The sequence below is a fragment of the Vombatus ursinus genome, unplaced genomic scaffold (genome assembly GCF_900497805.2).
Source record: "Vombatus ursinus unplaced genomic scaffold, bare-nosed wombat genome assembly UNPS02014798.1, whole genome shotgun sequence".
Lineage (NCBI taxonomy): Eukaryota > Metazoa > Chordata > Mammalia > Diprotodontia > Vombatidae > Vombatus > Vombatus ursinus.
This window is the reverse complement of record NW_020954576.1, coordinates 57188475-57208903: the sequence shown is the minus strand read 5'-3', so window position 1 is coordinate 57208903 and position 20429 is coordinate 57188475. Positions and strand designations below refer to the sequence as shown.

Below are 20429 nucleotides of genomic sequence, written 5' to 3'. Positions count from 1 at the left end.
TTGAAGTAGCAGAACCTCAAATAGGAAGGGCATGATGTTCTGGTAATCCATTGGTCCCAAGAATCCAAAACCTTCCAAAGATTGTTTGGGCCATAGCTATGCCCGTGATTGTGGTACAGTGGAAAGATCCCTGAAGGACTTCAATGACCTGGGGATTAGTTCCACCTCAACTAGCTGTGTAACTGTCAGTAAATTACTTCATCTCTTCAGACCTATTTCCTCATTAGAAAAATGGAGATCATTAGACCTGTTCTGATAACTTCACAGCTATTATAAAGATCAAATGAGATCATGGATGTAAAAAAGCTTCATAAATTGTAAAGGATTATACAAATTAAATGTATTAATACAAGCAAGAGCTTGTTGGCCCACAGCTAATCTATAGAACTCTTAGCCTCTCTCTTCCCAAAGTATCCAAAGACTTTGAAGAATGTGGCAAATGTTTAAAAGGAAGAGACCTTCTCAATGGGTCACAGTGCTGAAGGGAGTATGACGTAGCAGAGATAACTATTGCAATGGGTTATAATTAAATCAAGTGTTTTCTAATTCCACAGGGAAATAGATGGAAATATAGATATTGCCCTCCCAGAGGTAAGTCTTTAAAGTAGTATGTGTTTTTAAGGAGTTCTAGAACCCAGTTGATAATTGGGGGGAGGGGAGAATCAATCATGTGACTTTTAATCATGTGACTGGCTAATATTTTAATGTTAATACAGTGTCGTGTATAGAGCACTAGATCTAAAATCAGGAAGTCTTGGATTTCAGTCTCCCAACTGACATCTATTTATTAGCTATGTGGCCACTAAAATTCACATAATCACTCTGAATGGCATTTTTGCATCTACCCCCCCCTTTTTTTCATTTCATCAGGCTGTTTCCTCCTTTCTACCTTTATTCACAATTTCTTTAATGTTTTCAAGCCCCTTATTGGGATTGAAGAAAGGACATGTCCAGCCTCCATTGCTCCCACTTTTTTGTGCTTCTTTCTTCTAACCCCAATAAATTTAATAAGCAGGCCCATGAGAGAGATCACTGGAGTGTCAGAGAAGACCTATCACACCGTTCTGAAACCATTCCTCCAACACTTTCTGTTTGTCCTAACAGTACACCTGAAACTTTATTCTGAGTTGACTTTTCTGCTTCCATTCTAACACCACCAACCCCTTCCCAACCATGGGTACATCTGGAAGTAGCTGGAACAGGCTTGCACAACATATGGTCCAGGGGCCGCTTGGGAGGTCCACAAAAATGTAGAGGATATAAAAGAAAGTAAAGATATAATGTGTGCTTTGTCTGTGCCCCGCATAACCTGCCTTCCACTCATCACTATTGTGCCTGTTATGTAACTTGGCAGGTGGGTTGCCACTGCGCATTCTCTCCTGTTTGTCATGTGACCCACAGCAACAAACCATCATCAGTCTCTCTAGTCTGAGAAGAGCAATTTCATGATAAGTAAAAGTCTTAATAAGTGTAATTAATTGATATAATTGAAATTTCCCTTTTTAAAATACGGTTTTTTGCAAAATAGTTTAATCATTAATTATACCTTTACTTGGAAAGTGAGCTGCTAAAAACCTATCTGCAGCCTAAAGAAGTTTAGCCTGTTTTAATTTTGGCCCCTGCCTACTGCCAAGTTGTGCAGGTCTATATTAGAACGTCACCTGGTTGATTCAAGAGCCACATTCTCTACCAGCAGTCTAAATTGGGCAGCTCAGAATGAACTCTTTCTGTAAAAAGGATTTCAAACATATTTTTCCTAAATCTCAGAGTATACTTTTGTTTTTTTTCTAGCTGTCTAAACCAACTTCACCTAGCCAAGAAACCGAGGAAGATAAACAGTTCCGGGCACTGTTTGAACAGATTGCAGGAGAGGTAAAAGAGAACGAATATATTTAAATTCAAGCAAAAATAGCATGTATTTAGACTTCTAACCTGGGAAAAGAGTCATAGGATTGGATCACTTTTATTTCTTGCCCTGCTTTTAACATGGTAGGATTTGGAGGAGAAGGGCATTTTGCCTTTCTTTCCCAGTCTTCTTAGAAATTTCATTGGTAATAATACAATTTGTTAGCCTGAACCTTGACAGGAAGATTGTGAAGTTTAATGAATGTTGTAAAAGCAGGCACTGAGATAGATGACCAGGTGGCCACATGTATGGTGCTGTAATTTGAGAGGTTCTTATTTTAGCATGGTGTCAAACTGAAACAGAAATGGGGACAACTAATTTGTACGTAAGGATCCCTATGGGCCTCTAATTAACTTAGTTTTAAAATGTAATATTGATCTGACCAGCCACAGTCAGACACGCTGAACCTTGACTCCAACACAGTGATGTCATTTTGGTCCTCTTTGAGAACAAAGGACAACAACCAACCAACCATTTATGTTGTTAAATATTCCCAATTACATTTTAATCTAGTTTGGGCTGTGCTGTGGAGTGTTGGTGGTCACATGTAGGCTGTAGGCTGAATATTTGACACCTCTGCTACAAAAGACTCATCTAAAAGACTAAAATTATTTCTTACAATTATTTAACAGCAAAATTTATGCTGAAATTCCCATCCTAAGTATCATTTCTTTGGGCTAAGGCATTGTTTCTTCAGGAGGCCCCTGAAAAGGGTACAACTCATTATTCTATTAATACATTAGTAGGAATTAATCACTTAGTAAACTTCAAAAAGAAAAGCTCTATGGTATTGCCTAGTTTCTAAGAATTAACAAAACAATGAAAATTTTTAATATTCAAATGTGCTCAGTATGATTTCGTCTTTTTCTTTTCTTTTTTTTAAGCACAGGAAACACTTCAGAATCTTGTAAAGGCTACCAGGTCATTAAAGTGAAGGGTAGTTATTATTTGCTCTTTTATCTGTATCCTACTTCCCCCATTCTGTTGCCACGTCTCTTCCAGTTGCCTTGTGCCCTTATAATGGACACTGGCTGTTCATACCCTTCCCATACGTTCACACACACACAACTTTCATGAAAGTCCTCAAGGTATAATGCCTCATGCTTTGACTCCCTCCACGCTCCCTTTCCAATCTTAACTGTTCTCTCCCAGTCTCTCAGTTGAGAAGAATATCATCTTCTCAACTAGCTGTGATAGTAGTGCTTGTGACCTACTAAACAATTTATACTGGATGTTAATGACTAGTAACTACTTCATATGGTACCTCCCAAGGGAGACTGTCATTTTAAAATAAAGAAGCAGCTGTGATATAACAGAAAGAACAATGAAATTAGAGTCAAAAGACCTAGAAATGAAATTAGAGTCAAAAGATACCAGTTTTGGGTAAGGCCCTTAATCTGTTTCTCCATCTATAAAATGGGGAAATAATACCAGTATTGTCTACCTCACAGGGTTGTCATAAAAATCAAATAAGGTAAGTATGCAAAATCACTTTGAGAATTATAAAGCACTCTAAAAATGGCAATGTCTTAACCCCAAGGAATGAATTGCAAATAGTGGAATTGCAGATAACATTGCAGACAGATGAGAATTTTTTTTGTTTTTGTTTTTTGTGGGGTGCAGAAATAGGCCAGGCCTTCTTAATTTCCCTTAAATCAATTTCCATTCAATCAAAAGCTCTTAACTTTTCTGTACCTTTGACCCCCTTGGTAGTCTAGTGAAGTCAATGGCTCCTTTCTCAGAATAATGTTCTCAAATGCATAAAATAAAATACATAGAATTACAAAGGAAAATACTGTCATCAAAAAAAATTTTTTTAAATTCATGGTCAAAATTTACCTAGTCACGTGACCTTTGGTAAGTCGATTTCACTAGACCTCACTGAAAAAATGAGTGGGTTGAATCAGATGACCTTCTGAGGTCCCTATGAATTCTAACATTTTCTACTTAATCTTTGCGTTGAACTGGTCCTCTTTCAAAGAGATTTAATGTTCCACAAAATGATGAGGCCAGGAAAGTGCAAAGTGCTGAAGGGCCTAATTCTTCCATAGGGAGTAAGTAAAACTTGGCTCAGTAATTTAATATACTTGGGCCAAAGACATCTGGAATCTCTTTCCTTTAAACATAGAAGATGTTAAGGTCTGGGAAAAGCAATTGTCTCTATTTTCAACAGGACATGGAGGTAACTGCAGAAGAACTGGAATATGTTTTGAATGCTGTGCTACAAAAAAGTAAGTGTCCAAACCAGTCTCTTCTATTCCAGGATGCAATTAGCACAGGAATATTTATCACTGTGCCATGTTTTCTAATGTGTCTTTTTTTTAGTTTCACCTTTGCTCTCACTGTGTCCTTAGCTGTTTTCCCTGAGATTTTACACACATTTTTGAGATGTCCTGATGTGTACTTGCTCTTTTGTAATCTCAGGACTGAGTGGGGGATTTTGTTGTCATTTTTGTTTTGTGTGTGTTTGCAGAAAAGAACATTACATTCAAGAAGCTAAGTCTCATTTCCTGCAAAAACATCATTTCTCTAATGGATGTATCCTTTCAAATGCATAGGTAGAAATCAGTGTTTTTGTCCCTAAGCCCCTTCCTAGCTCTACAGGTACAAAGAAGAATGAGAGACAATGGTAGGCAATGGGAAAAGTGGTGACTTTGGGGCCAGAGGAGCTTGATCAGAACTCTGGGCCTGATATTTACTATTCATATGAGCATAGGAAATCTACTTGGCCTCTCCAGAACACAGTTTTCTCATCAGTAAAGTGATTCAGTGATCCCTAGAATCTATTGACACTCCAGATCTATGAGGACCATCTTTTTCCTGTTCTGAATTATGTCCAAGAGGTAACACAAGCAAAACCCACCCAGCATCCATCAGAAGTCATGTCCCAATAAAGCCACATGGAAGAATTTTGTAACCAATGGATCTCCAGAAATATTTATGGGACATATAAAAATATAAGTAGAGCAGCTAGATGGTGCAGTGGATAGAGCACCGGCCCTGGTTTCGGGAGGACTTGAGTTCAAATCCGGCCTCAGATACATAATACTCACTAGCTGTGTGATTCTGGGCAAGTCACTTAACCCCAATTGCCCTCACCAAATAAATAAATAAAAATATGAGTAGTTTGATGGGGGATCCCAGCTGGGGCCTGGGACCCTAAATGAGGTCATATCAAACAGGTTTATTTCCTTGTTCTTAAAGAATGAAAAAAAAATTACCTAGAAGAAGACAAAAAGATCATAGACGTGCAGGGAGAAAGGGGATGTTTTAAAATAAAATTTTAATGACATCCTTTGTTTTTATATTACCCATTTTTCTTGCTGTATATCTCTGACTTTAAAAAGACAAAGAGTTCTTTTACTACTTAAGAATACTGATAATAGGGGCAACTTGGTGGCACAGTGAATAGAGTTCTGGCCTTGGAATCAGGAGGACCTGAGTTCAAATCCAGCCTCAGATACTTAACACTTACTAGTTGTGTAACCCTGGGCAAGTCACTTAACCCCAATTGCCTCATGAAAAATACTGATAATAGGATCAGAGAACTTTTTTTTTAAAATGTGTTTTTTATAAAACTATTCTCCTATTTCCTCTTCTCTGATACAAAGGATTTTCTCTTAATTCTTAAAACTCTTGAAAACTTAAAAAAATTCTTAAAACTCTTAATTTCTTCACCCTGGGTTTCCACAGAGGAGTGCTCTTCCTCCCCATCATACCATTCCTTCTAAACAGACTACAAATTTGAAATTCCACAAGAGCCCTCTGACCTCGTGACCTCTGCTCATATTCTTTCTTGACACACGTTGTTACCTCCAGAACAATGGCAATGGAAAACTGGAGTTCAATGAATTCAAAGTATTCTGGAACAAGCTGAAGACATGGATAGTATGTAACTCCCATTATTGTGTGCTTGTGTGACACCTCACTATTTATTCCTGCTCTGGGGTTTTACTTCCCCACTGTAAATTTAAAGGGGCCAAGCAGCCCCTTTGGATAGTTATAGAGAAGAAATTATAACAAAATCAATTACTCCTTATAAGGGTGGGGGTGAAAGGAATCTCCTCTTAGAGAAAATTGTTCAGCTATTAATTATTTGAGGACATCAACATACCCTTACAGAAGATTTTCTCTTCCCAACCCCTACCTAAAGTCGTGACTACATCAAGTGAGAGGAAGAGTTGGCCATCACCCAGATAATATTATGAATGGTACCAGTTGGGTGCCATCTTTGAAAGAGCCAAAAGGTTAGCTTCTGTTGTAGAGGGGAGGATTTTGGTTCAATGTAAGCAAACACTCAGGGCAGCTGGTGGCATAGTGGGTGGGGCCTGGAGTCAGGCTTCCCAAATTCAAATCTAGCCTCAGACACTTACTAGCTGGGTGCCCCTGGGCAAATTACTTAACTCTTGTTTGCCTCAATTTACTCATCTGTAGAATGAGCTGGAGAAGGAAATGGCAAACCACTCCACTATCTTTGCCAAGAAAAGCCCAGATGGGGTCACAAAGAGTTGGGCATGACTAAAATGACTGAACCAAAGCAAACACATCCTGACAACTAGAACAATCTCACAATGGAATGGGTGACCACAGAAAGTAGTGAGTTTTCCTTCATTAGTGGCCTTCAAGTGAAAAGAGGCAATGTGGTACAGCAGAAAGCACACTGAATTTGGTGTCAAAGACTGAGTACAAATTCCTGCTCCCTGACATCACCTGGGGAACTTAGGCAAGTCACTGACCTCTCTGGGGTCTCAGTTTCTTCTCTGTAGAATGAAAGAGTTAGACAAGATGGACTATGACGTTCTTCCAGCTCTAGAACCGTGATCCTATGATTTCTTCTGAGTTTGACATTCTGTAATTCCTTCCTGCATAGAATATCTTCCTTCAATTCGATGTTGACAGATCCGGAACCATGTCCTCCTACGAGCTGCGGCTAGCCTTGAAAGCTGCAGGTAAAATAGAAGCATTTTGGCTTTTAACGAGGGGCACCAAGGGAAGACGATGAGTGGGTAGGAATGGGAGCTGTGTTGAGGAAAGGCAGAACGAAACAATGACACGGCAAGAATAAACTCACTCTGAACCAAAGGGGGTGTCACACCCCCATTTCTGCCTGCTGCTCTCAGACTGCATGGAGCTCAAGCCATGCAGCCCGTGGCTCCTCTAATTTTTGTATTAGGACGTTCACACTTGTTACTCTAGACTCCAGAGCATCCCACAGGCATATGGCCCTCTGGGTTTGGTTAATGGTAATCACAAAGGTAGCTGCAATGTAGCACAATTGTGCATGACTGTGTTATCACTGAGGCCATCCCACTATCTTTGACATCAGAAGAGTGTGAACTCTATGGCTCTTGCCCCTGAACAGGCAGTAGAATTTCGGGTAAGTCATTTTATCCCTTCACGTTTTACTTTCCTTAGGTGGCACAATGGCAATAGGGCTAGCTTTGGAGTCAGAGGACCTGGGTTTAAACCCTGTCTCTGATACCATATGACCTTGGGTTAGTCACTTAAATTCTACAGGTCTCAGTTTCTGTAAAATCTGTAAAATGAAGGGACTGGACTAGATGGTTTCTGGGGTCCCTTCCAGCTCTAATTCTATGCTCTTATGGTATTGGTCAAATAATATTTGTAAAGCTCTTAGCACAGCGGCATATGGTTAAGAACTATATTATATTATGGACAGCTAGGTGGTGCAGTGGATAGAGTGCCTGGTCTGGAATCAAGAAACCTTGAGTTCAAATTTGCCTTTAGACCCTTACTAGCTGTGTGACCCTGGGGAAGTCTCTTAACCCTGTTTGCCTCATTTTCCTAATATGTTAAATGAACTGGACAAGGAAATGGCAAACCACTACAGTATCTTTGCCAAGAAAACCCCAAATGGGTTCACAGAGTCAAACAATACCACATAATATATTATTAGTGGAATTTCAAATACCATGGCAAGCACATGAGAATGTTTTGGGTTTGGCGGAGGTGGTGTGGAAATAGGCCTTTTTAACTTTCTTTAAATCAGTTTCCATTAAATCAGGAGTTCTTAACCTTTTCTGTACCTTTGACCCCCTTGGCAGTCTAGAGAAGCTTTCTCAGAATAATGGTTTTAAATGCATAAAACTCTGTTTTACATATGTTATTATTATATAAGTAAAATAATAATATTATAATGCAAGTTATTATTATTATCATTATTATTAATGAAGGTAGTCATTGAGCATCCTCTCTTCTAAGGTATTTCTTAAGCATCATCTAGGTAGAGTGCTAAGCTGGATACTGCACAAAGCAAGTTCGACAGACATGACCCCTGAGCTCTTTAAGAGTTCAGAAGCTGTCTTTCTTCTAGTATTCTTAAAAGGTGAAAATAAAGGAAGGTAGAAAGTCTCAGGAACTTGGTCAGCAGTTTTTGCCTATAGGTAGAGGAGATGTTTACATATCCCAAGATCCCATTACCCTTTTTGTCCCTGAGGATTCTCTTCCAGGGGCAGCAGGCTGTAGGTGGAAGGTCTTTGCAGAGGACAAAGTTAAAGAAACCTGGGTCTTGAATCTGGCAGACAGGAAGGTGTAAAACTATGTTGCTTATGGCCAGGCCTCTCAGATAGGAACTTTATAAAAATGGATACATTGAAGTCTTTTTCCCTCCCTCCTTAACAGTAACTGAGGGGGCAAAAATCCCAGTGATTAGTTGTATACTATATTCTTGTTTACCCATTTGTGACCTTTCCAGCAATTTGCTGAAAGTTGAGAAAGCAGGCAGAAATGAAAGGAGACAAACAACCCACTTTAGCATACATGTGTTGCAGGGCATGTTTAATGTGCATTACTCATTTCTGAAAGTTTGTAAGATGTGTACCAGCAGAGATTCTCCCTAGGAAATGTCTAGCTTTCAGGAGCCTCTGACAGCATCTGACTCCAATGTCCACGGGAAACATCTGCTTACTCTGCAGGTGTCCACAGCTGGAGTACCAGGGATGTTGGTGAATTCTGTATGTTGCCTAGCAACACTTAAATAGGAGCTGGGAAATAACTTGGGATAGCTAACCTGGAACACAGCCTTGGATGTCAGGAGTCAGGACCTTTGTTAAGAGTGTAGTTGATGGGGACAAGCTAGAAGCATTTCCAATAAGATCGGAGGTGAAACAAGGATGTCCATTATCGCCACTGTTATTCAACATCGTACTAGAAACATTAGCTTTAGCAATAAGAGAAGAAAAAGACATTGAAGGCATTAGAATAGACAAAGAAGAAACAAAGCTATCACTCTTTGTAGATGACATGATGTTATACTTAGAGAATCCCAGAGAATCAAGTAAAAAACTACTTGAAATAATAAACAACTTCAGCAAAGTTGCAGGCTATAAAATAAACCCACATAAATCATCGGCATTTCTATGTATTACCAACAAAGCCCAACAGCAAGAGATAGAAAGAGAAATTCCATTTAAACTTACTGTAGACATTATAAAATATTTAGGAGTCTACCTCCCGAAACAAACCCAGGAACTCTATGAACACAATTACAAAACACTTTTCATGCAAATAAAATCAGATCTAAATAATTGGAAAAACATCAGTTGCTCATGGGTAGGCTGAGCTAATATAATAAAAATGACAATTCTACCTAAGCTAATTTACTTATTCAGTGCCATACCAATCAAACTACCAAAAAATTATTTCATAGAGTTAGAAAAAATAATAACAAGATTCATTTGGAAGAACAAAAGGTCCAGAATATCAAGAGAACTAATGAAAAGAAATGCAGGGGAAGGTGGCCTAGCCATTCCAGATCTTAAATTGTATTATAAAGCAGCAATCATCAAAACTGTTTGGTACTGGCTAAGAAATAGAGTGGTGGATCAGTGGAATAGGTTAAGTATGCAAGACACAGTAGTCAATGACTATAGTAATATATTATTTTATAAACCCAAAGACCCCAGTTTCTGGGATAAGAACCCACTCTGACAAAAACTGCTGGGAAAAATGGAAAAGAGTATGGCAGAAACTAGGCATAGGCCAAAATCTCACACCATATAGCAAAAGAAAGTCAAAATGGGTACATGATTTAGATATAAAGGCTGATACCATAAGCAAACTGAGAGAGCAAGGAATAGTTTACCTGTCAGATCTATGGAGAACAGAAGAATTCATGACCAAACAGGAGATAGAGAACATTACGAAAAGCAAAATAGATAATTTTGATTACATTAAATTGAAAAGTTTTTGCACGAACAAAGCCAATGCAACTAAGATTAGAAGGAAGGTAGAAAATTGGGAAAGAATTTTTACAACTAGTCTCTCTGACAAGGGCCTCATTTCTAAAATATATAGAGAATTAAGTCAAATTTATAAGAATACAAGCCATTCCCCAATTGATAAGTGGTCAAAGGATATGAACAGACAGTTCTCAGATGAAGAAATTAAACCCATCTATAGTCACATGAAAAAAATGCTCTAAATCACTATTGATTAGAGAAATGCAAATCAAAACAGCTCTGAAGTACCACATCACACCTATCAGAATGGCCAACATGACAAAACAGGACAATGATAAATATTGGAGAAGATGTGGGAAAACTGAAACACTAATGCATTGTTGGTGGAGTTGTGAAATGATCCAACCATTTTGGAGAGCAATTTGGAACTATGCCCAAAGAGCTATAAAAATGTACATACCCTTTGACCCAGCAATAGCACTTCTAGGGCTATATCCCGAAGAGATCACACAGATGGGAAAAGGACCTACATGTACAAAAATATTCATAGCAGCTTTTTTTCTGGTGGCAAAGAATTGGAAATTGAGAGGATACCCATCAATCGAGGAATGGCTGAGCAAGTTGTGGTACATGAATGTGATGGAATACTATTGTGCTATAAGAAATGATGAACAGGCTGACTTCAGAAAAACCTGGAAAGACTTGTATGATCTGATGTTGAGTGAAGTGAGCAGAACCAAGAGAACTTTGTACACAATAACAGCCACATTGTATGATGACTAATAGTGATAAACTTAACCCTTCCTGGCAATACAAGGATCTAAGACATCTCCAGAGGTCTTGTGATGGAAAATGCTATCCACACCCAAAGAAAGAACTATGGAAGTCGAATTGTTATTTTTTTTTTCTCTTCTGTTGAGTTTTGTTTCCTCTTTCTGATGGTTCCTCCTATTGATTTTAATTTCTACTTACAACATAACTAATGTGAAAATACGTTTAATATGAATGTAAATGTATAGCCTATATCAGATTGTGTGCCGTCTTGGGGAGGGTGGGGGAGAGAAAAGGGGAGAAATATTTTAAACTCAAAAGCATATGGAAGTGATTATTGATAAATCAAAAAAATCAATTAAAAAAATCAATTAAAAAAAAAGAGTGGAATTGAGTTAGATATGGCCACCCAGTTGGATGATACTTCCTGGAAAGTCAAGAGGTCGTAAGGGTGGATACTGGTGTTATAATCTCAATATGACAATACCAAATTCATGAGAGTAGTGGAAAAAACACTGAACCTGAAGTCAGGAGAAGCCTGAGTTTGAATTGCACCTCTGGCACCTAACTAGCAGTGTGACCACGGGCTGTCTCTGAGCCTCAGTTTCCTTATCTGAGAAATGGAGATAATAATTGTACAAACTCTGCAGGGTTGTTATGAGGACCAAAGGAGAAAATATGTGTAAAATGCTTTGCAAACTTTAAATAACAAATGCCTGTCATATTATGATGAGAAGCAGAGAGCTGGCCTTGAAACCAGGAGAACCTGGATTCAAATCTTACCTCTGACAAATACTGGCTATGTGACCCTGGTCTAGGTAGCTCTCTTCATAAAAGGTGTCCCAAGTGCTGCTGAACCAGATTAAAATGAAATTAGGAAGTAATTAGCAAAATAAATAAAAATACAATAGAACATAGATAATGTTAATATGTGGTTTTCTAAGCTAATATAAGGCAGCTAGGATCCTTCTGTAGGGTGTGGGGCCCCTCATTTTATATGAATTTAACATCTGCATTGTAGAGGAGGTGTGGACCTTTATTGTTAGAGGGAGTTCCCTATCTCAATAAAATCAGAAAACTAGCCCCTACCCCTATAATTATCTATCCTTGGAGGTTTTGTGTGCTGGGCTAGACTGTGAGCTGCCCAAATACTGAAACCTAGAGGAAGCTAAAGGATCATGGGGCCTCCTGTCACAAGATCAGTTAATAAATAGCACCATCCCTGACAGCACCTTCTGAGTCACCCCCTATTTTCTCCTGTATTCCTGCATCAGAGGTCACAGGATCTTCAACCTTGATCACCTTTGTGACTTACAAGTTCTGTTTTCTTTCCAGGCTTCCAGCTGAACAATTACCTCTTGCAGCTAGTTGTCCTAAGGTATGCTGACGAGCAGTACCAACTTGACTTTGATGATTTCCTCAACTGTATGATCCGATTAGAGAATGCAAGCCGTGAGTATCCTTCTTGGCCAGTGTCCTTAGCATCACATAGGGCATGGTGCAGTCTAGGCTGTATCCAGCCCCAGTCTCCCTGCCGAGACATACTGCAATCACAAATAAGGGACAGAAACTGTTAAAATAAGTAGTGACAATTGCACCACCACAATAGCTGGCAGTTCATGTCTTTTAACAGATGTAGTTTAGTGATTATGTGGTACAGTGGAAAGCAGAGCTGGATTTGGAGTTAGAGGATCTGCGTTCAAATTTCACCTCTGTCTCTTTTATCTCATATGATCTTGGGGATGTCGACCTTTGGGGGCTTCTGGTTCCTCATCTATAAAAATAAAGGAATTTAGCTAGATAACCTTTGATGTCCCTTCTAGTCCTAAATCTATAACCCCAATTAGTGATTCTTAATGCAATGGATGAAAATGCGTATTCATTTGTAGTGATGCTACTGGATTTGAAAGATGTTACATTTAGGGGCAGCTAGGTGGCATAGTAGAGCACTGGCCCTGGAGTCAGGAGATTCTGAGTTCAAATGTGACCTCAGACTCTTACTAGCTATGTGGCCCTGGGCAAGTCACTTAACCCCAACTGACAAGGAAGGAAGGAAGGAAGGAAGGAAGGAAGGAAGGAAGGAAGGAAGGAAGGAAGGAAGATGTTAAATTTGTACAAACTGTAAAAATCTTAGGAGAGTGTCATGGTTTAGGTCAAAGTCCATTACAACTAATCCCGCTATAACAAAAATTTATTTTAATAAAATGATTTCTAAACCCCATTGATGAACTGCTTGTCTTGTGATGCTACATATACAGTATGTTCCTGACAAATATTCATTGCTCATAACTAAATATTTCCTTATGGAACAGGCTAGAATGTTATCTCTCATGATGACTCTCATGACCATGACTTAGAGTCATAAAGTTGGAAGGAACCTCATAGGTAATCTAGTCCAACCTCCTTATTTTGCAGAAAAGGAAACTAAGAGTACTGATGTCACTTGACTAAGTTCTCATGGCTACATAGTGGGAGAGCCGGAACCTGAACCAACATCTTCTAACTAAAAAGCCACTTCCCTTTCCACTTCACCCTGTGTTTGTATTTTACTTTCTCCACCATTTTAATAAAAAGCACTGGCTGTGTTTGGAGACTAATTAATGCTACATAATTGGTCATGACCTAAAAAAAGGCTCTAGGACTCATAAATTGTACCCTATAGAGACCTTGGCCCAATGACCTGCTATAGCCAAGAAAGGCCAACAAAATACTGTACATAATTAGGAAGGGTGTTGGAAACAAAGCAGGAGAGGTCTTCCTGCCTTTGGAAAAACCCATTAACATCTGCACATGGAATATTGCAAAAAGTTCTGATTATCATACACCAAGAAAGACACAGTAGAGCATGAGATAATGCAGAGAAAGACAACTAAAATGATTAAAGCAATGGAGTATCTTTTCTGTTAGGAAAGGACTCTCCATTCTGGTATAATAAAAGCTGAAGTCATAAAATAATGAAAGATGTGGTTAAAGGGAACACAACCTAATTTTTACCAAGTCCTCAAATAATATAATAGGAGTATTGCTTACAGTTTCAGGGTTTTAAGACAAATAGGAACAACTATAACTTTCCCTAACAGATGTCAAACTAATAGAACACCTTTTCCCAATCTATCCAAGAAAGTAAATTACTGAGAAGCATGCTGGTGAACATAGAAGTTGTTCTTCAAGTATATTTCTATCTACCTACAGTATTACCCTTTTCCACTCTAGATTTATTACAGCCTAAAGAACCAAGGCAAGATGTAAAAAGAAATAGATTCAAGAAATTTTTCAGTAAATAAAAAGTGTTCTGAGGTTTTTTTTAAATATTTATTATTTTGATGAGGCAATTGGGGTTAAGTGACTCGCCCAAGGTCACACAGCTACTAAGTGTCAAGTGTTTGAGTTCAGATTTGAACTCAGGTCCTCCTGACTCCAAGGCCTGAGCTTTATCCACTGTGCCACCTAGCTACCCCCTTGAATTTTTAATAAATACATAGCTGACAGATCCACAATGGCTTATTAAGGGAAACAAGGATGTTTGGAGATAAGTCTTCTGACCTCTAAGAATGACATGAAGGAGGACAACCCTGCCCTCCAAAAAAAATATTCCTTTGGGATCATATAGATTTCTGGATTTAAAAGAATATGACTCTGACTTAGAGATATGATGACCTGGGGGAAGGGGAGTGAAGCATAACATTTCAAGAAAAAACAAAACCAAAAATTACCCCCAATGACTTTCTGGAGCTACTTTCCCGGCTCAGAAAAAAAATTAAAATAATTTTCTAAAGTTTACAAAATATGTATTTCTCTGAACAAACCAAGTCTTAATGCATTTTCACATTCCTAACTAAGGTGACTTTAGATTTGTAAATGATACTAAATCAATCCAATAAGCAATAACACATATATTTTAACTTTACCCAAAACTTATATCAAATATTTTCTTCCATGGCCTTTAAAATTTCTGACTATTCTATACTTCTACTTTGTGGTTTCACAGGATCATAGATTTAAAGTTGGAAGGAGACACAGAGGCCATTCGGTTCAAATATCTGTTTACAAATGAGAAAATGAGGCCAAAATAGGTTTAATGACTTATCCAAGGTTAAATATGTAAGCAATAGAGTCAGGATTTAAACCCAGGTAGTTCCTGTGACTCCAAATTCAGCAGACACTTTCTACTATACCATATTCTTCCATTCTTACTCTATTTCTATGGGGAAAGTAGCTTCATTTTTTAGTTATCTGGTGAACTCTGATGCGAACTAATAAAAATACCTTTTAGCAGCCTTATGAGGGCTATTTGGAGGTCCAAGGACATATCAGTTATTTTTTTTCATGATTCTTCAAGGGAACATCCTATCACAGTAACATTTCCTATTAATGAAATTTTCTTGATCTTCATGTTCTCTTGCTCTGAATTGTTAGCTGCTATCTGGGTGACTTCCAAAACCAAAATTAATTTATCTCCAATTTACAATATAAACATTGTTGCTAGAAGAAAATAGGAAGAAACTGGGCCATTGTTTTTTTCATGTCCTCTCCTCAGCCGCAGTTACTTCAAATGAAAAGTTTCTTTGAAAGTCAAGATCTGGAGTTCCACCACTTGGTCTAGTGCAATTTTCTAAGAACTGGACAAAAATATGGAATTTTATGAAATCTGAAAGCATTCATTAATCAGTTACTAAAGTAAATGGAATAAAATAACATTCCAAGTAAGATGGTGTGTAGTAATGTTAGGAAGGCTATTTTAAAAGGGCCTCAAAGCTACTAAGGTGTGGTCATCTCCACTCTCAACTTTATCCATTAATCTTGAGTGATGAGATTCTGGCGAATGGATTCATGACCACTAGCTTTAATCACTGAATATGCATTGCCTCAGTCATACTGAGACCTGTTAAAGACCTTAGCTTAAAAAGGCCAAGGTCCCCCACTGCATCCAAGACCATCTCCAGTCATCCTGATCTATATCTCATCACTGGACCCAGATGGCTCCAGAGGAGAAAGTGAGGCTGGTGATTTTGCACAGCTGTCCCTCATTTAAATCCAATTCACTTGCATGTCATGACATTATCTCCCTGATGTCATAGTTCTCTTCAAGAACAAAGGATGAACAACAACATGACCCCCAACCTCACAGGAGACAGATTGGATTTGTAAACCAAAATGCTAGGTAATCTCCTAATGGGAGACATATGGCCCAAATAAGTAAACCCATTCAAGAAACCAAAGTATTCAATAAAAAAATTGCTTGGTGAGCATGAAATCAAAGAAAGGGAATTGGATGTTCTTAAAGTATATTTCCATCTGCCTGTAGTATTTCTTTTCTCCTCTCTGGACAGGTGTATTTCAGCCTAAATAACTGAAATTAGTCATCTAATTTCAGGGCACTATCATTATAGGTCTGTCTTGGAAACACTATGACAAATTCTGAATTGGACACGCTGTCCTTTTGCTAGGTTTCACATGGACCCAGATTTTTTGATTTCCACATTTCTATCTCATTAGAAGACCTTTACAATAACTCTCCCTTTTGGAACAGTTTCCTTTGTGTACCTTGCCAATGACCCGGTTCCTATTTGCCTTAGGAAGCATTCCCAGCCATCAGCTGATCCCTGCCTACAGTGTGTCCAAGTTTATCCACAGTATGCATGTTCCGATTAGCCACACAAATGGGGACCTCTTTCTGTCCTTTATATGATTTACCTTTCACCTAATCTCTGATGTCCATGCTAAGGTTTGGAGTCCCCTGACCTGTGACATGTGTACTAATGAATTAAATGATCCTACCTCCAGGGAATGGAAATAGTTGACTATAAATTCAGCTGTCTACCCAAGCAGCAAGTTTATCCTGAAAAGTTGCCAAATCCATGTTGGGTGTCAATGTTATTATGATAAACTGTTCCTTGCTCCCTATTTTCCCATACCTACTCTCTCAATCCCCTCATGTTCTCACAATTTCTTTCCAAAAGAAACAAAGGAAAAGTTATACATTTACACAGTGCAAAGATAAATATGACCCATTGTGTTTATTATGTGACCAGATCTTGCCCACAGAAAAATTGAGAAACAGGCAAAGTTTGACGTGGGCAGCCTGCCATCTTCCCTTTCAGTAACCCTTTTCCTCTCCCTGTCCTTGAGTGCTTATCTTGTCTCCCATTTCAGTCAGTCAACAAGCATTTATTAAGCACTTGTTATATGCCTGGAACTGTGTTAAGCACTGGGGATACAAAGAAAGGGAGATGGGGGGAGGGGGATGGAGAGAGAGAGAGAGAGAGAGCACCTCTGCTCTCAAGGAGCTTACAGTCTAATGGGGGAGACAACATGCAAACAACTATGAACTTAACAAGATGTTGTTCGTTGTTCAGTCATTTCAGACTCTGAGAGACCCCATGTGGAGTTTTCTTGGCAAAGACACTGGAGTGGTTTGCCACTTCTTTCTCTAGCTCATTTTACAGATGAGGGAATTGAGGCAGAGTTAAGTGACTTACCCAGGGTCATACATCTATTTGAACTCAAGAAGATAAGACTGCCTGGCTTTCTGTACTCTATCCACTATGCTACCTAGCTGGCCCAAACAAAATATGTAGAGAATAAGCTTTTGATAGTCGACAGATTATTGTTATTGCTTTCAAGAAGCTCTTATAACACTGGCAGAAATGTCAATTGATGATGTCTGAAGAACCTCTCTATGGTATTTGTCTTTTCACTGGGACAACTGAAAGACTGGAAACCTTCAAGAAATAAAGGAATAAATCTCAAGTGGTGGGATTTCAGGCCTGGTCCCAGGCAATGGAGGAGATATTTTGGAGTAGAACAAATCTGGCTGACACTCATATGACATAGGTGACTGCCTAGTTCAACCACTTGTAAGACTGCCCCATATGGAGCCAGTTTTGAGATTCAATGGGATTTCACTGGTTCAGAAGCATACCCCAGCACAATTCTAATTGTCCTATCCTGAAATTCGTTGGTCCATTTGGAGCATTTGACAGTGTCACTAGATGGTGCAATTCCCACAGAGTCTACTTGGGACATATTATAGCTGATTTTTGCATTTGAAAATGATTAGGAACCTTGAAGAATTGCCAGTAATCAAGCTTTCCTAATGTATCTCACTTCAGGGGTGTTCCAGGTTCTCAGTGAGAAGGACAAAGAATGTATTCAGCTCAATATAAATGAGGTATGACTATAGCCAAAATAGCCATGCAGAAATCTGTATTCTTGTCCTTTTTCCATTACCTTTTATTGTTCTTTTTCCTGTCATTGTTGATCCTCTTGTCTATCCCCATTATAATTTCCCATTCTTTCACTTGCTTATTCTTTCACATCAGAGACCTATAAAACAAACTGTCTACCCCGTGAAATTTAAAGAGAACCAAAGAAGTTTGGCTTCTTATCTCAGTGACCTAGTGATGGAGACAATCAGAGACATTCCCATGACTGGCAAAAAAGTTGGAGAAAAACACAAGCCCTTCTGATTCTGTGTCTTTCCTTTTATTCTCAGTTCATCAGTTTGGCGATGAATATTTGAAGCGGTCTCTCGTCCGGATGTGAGCTCTCACCATGCCATGCCCTTTGGTCCATGAACCAAAGAACTTTTCCTAGGTGGCACCCATGTGTCCAAGAAATGTGAATCAAGGTTCCCTCTTTAATAATCCCACTATCCCACCTGATGATTCTTCTTAGCTTGATCAAAAATGAATGTCATAGGCTCAGATATGTTTCTTGTCTAGAAATGAAGGATTATCAAACGGCTATTTGTGGTGGTGGAGGGAGGTGGCTTGCCCACAGAATAAGTTGTCTCTAGTAATCAGATGCACTTTGTTAAGGATGACTCAGGGCCCCAACTCAGATAACCCTTGACTTCACCAAATCCTTAATTATTTCCACCGCCCCTACCAATCCTGCCACTTTGTCATTGCTCACAAGTGACTGAAAATCATCCGACGAAAATCTAAAGATGTATGTGTACTTGTAATTAGATATGCCCTTGTAAATGTGTTTCATTCATGAGATAAAATATTAGGGCATTTATGACTGTCCATTTCTCATATCACAAAATCAAATGGTAATAGATGTGTATCAAATAGCTTAGAACCACAACTCTGGGAACACAAAGACTGGGTTCAATCTGCAGAGTTTTTCAGTAATAACTCAGTAATTTCTATGGCTCACTTTATCTCTATTCCTGGAAACATCTGCATTTGGCTTTCTACTAGGGAGCTTAGTTCCCTCTTAAAGTGTCAGGCTAATAAGCCCCTAACCATAGAACAGGTTTACTCAGAGGTATACAAAACAGACCCAGTTCATGCTTTTTCCTTTCTCCCCAGTCCCTACAAACTCACAGCACCAACCACATTGTTATTGAAGCCCCTTCTGCCAGCTGCCCTCCTCCAGTCAGCTTCCCTCCTTCTGCCTGGGGTATGTGCTTCCTTATTAAGGTTTCTATCGACTTTATCCTAATTCCAAATCGCTGACTCCATTTTCTGTTGTCCAGACTGTCTCCTACACAGTCGCCTAATCATCATAAGTTTTATAGCTCCCAGCCTGTCCCTGGAACTCATTCAGTGCTCAAGTAGCTATTGCCTTTGCTAGTACCTTGATCCAGGGTATGTAGGGGGTGTTCAGGGAGGAATAGCTGGGCGAGGGCTTGCTGAGCCCTTTTCAGGGCTGCTCATATGCCTTTGGTTTCCACCTTTCACTCAACTCTCATCTGTGGCTCCAAGAAGCTGTAGTATGCATGGCAGCCATACTCTGGTAAAACCATCTCTGCAGATGGGTTAAACTTCCCCCAGTGAAATGAATGGATAAGAATAGTTTGTTCCAATGGCTGTGAGTGTAGTTGAAGCAGGCGCTGTGGAGTGCTTAGAGCTTGGTCAGACATCAAAGACACCAAGGTCATCCACTAGGCACTGTGCCATCACTGTCATCATGAATTTTGTTGTGCCACTGAACTTCAATGATACTGGAAGAGTGAAGCTGATGGCTTTGTGTGACTCTGCCTCACTTAAACCAATTCACGTGCAAGTCAAGACATCACCCGTCACTGATCCTCTTCTAAAATGAAGGACAAACAATAACACCTTGATCCAGACACCCTGTCTATCTCATCACTTTTCCATCCAGAAACCCCTGTTCAGAGCTCTTCGTGTACATGAGCCCTAGATCCCACAAAAGGACAGGTATCATTTTGGATGAAACCTCAAACCAAAGATTTGAACTGCTAATTAAAGACACTAGAACACAGATTGTTTCTTAGTGATTTCTCTAACCCAGCTATCTTCTTCCCTAACTACTAAGCCATATATGATGTGACCCACTGAGGTTAGCAGCCTCAAACCACCATGGATGCAGGATGGGAGAAAGTAGGTCTAGTGAGAATAGCTCAGGGCTGAGGCTCCCAGGCAGAACTGGGAACAGGGATCCAGACTACTTAGTCACTCTCTCTAGAAGAAGCTTTTCTTGAGTGCTCTCAACCCTTCATCCTTCATCAACACCCAACTCCAGAGCACTTGAGAGGAATAATGCTATGACTATGACCATATCATTTTTTTCCTTCT

General features: G+C 39.1%; 1 protein-coding gene across 1 annotated transcript in view; it reads left to right on the top strand.

The window, feature by feature from the left end:
• LOC114049855 (calpain-9) overlaps positions 1–20106 on the top strand; it is a 69342-nt gene extending 49236 nt beyond the window's left edge. Inside the window, exons 12-20 of the mRNA XM_027871291.1 lie at positions 555–591; positions 1792–1872; positions 4080–4137; positions 4380–4444; positions 5726–5794; positions 6777–6855; positions 12214–12330; positions 17991–18049; positions 18374–20106. Of these exons, the coding sequence (XP_027727092.1) occupies positions 555–591; positions 1792–1872; positions 4080–4137; positions 4380–4444; positions 5726–5794; positions 6777–6855; positions 12214–12330; positions 17991–18049; positions 18374–18400 (592 nt within the window). The 3' untranslated portion in view covers positions 18401–20106. The remainder of the gene's footprint in view (positions 1–554; positions 592–1791; positions 1873–4079; positions 4138–4379; positions 4445–5725; positions 5795–6776; positions 6856–12213; positions 12331–17990; positions 18050–18373) is intronic.
• Positions 20107–20429: the final 323 nt, after the last annotated feature.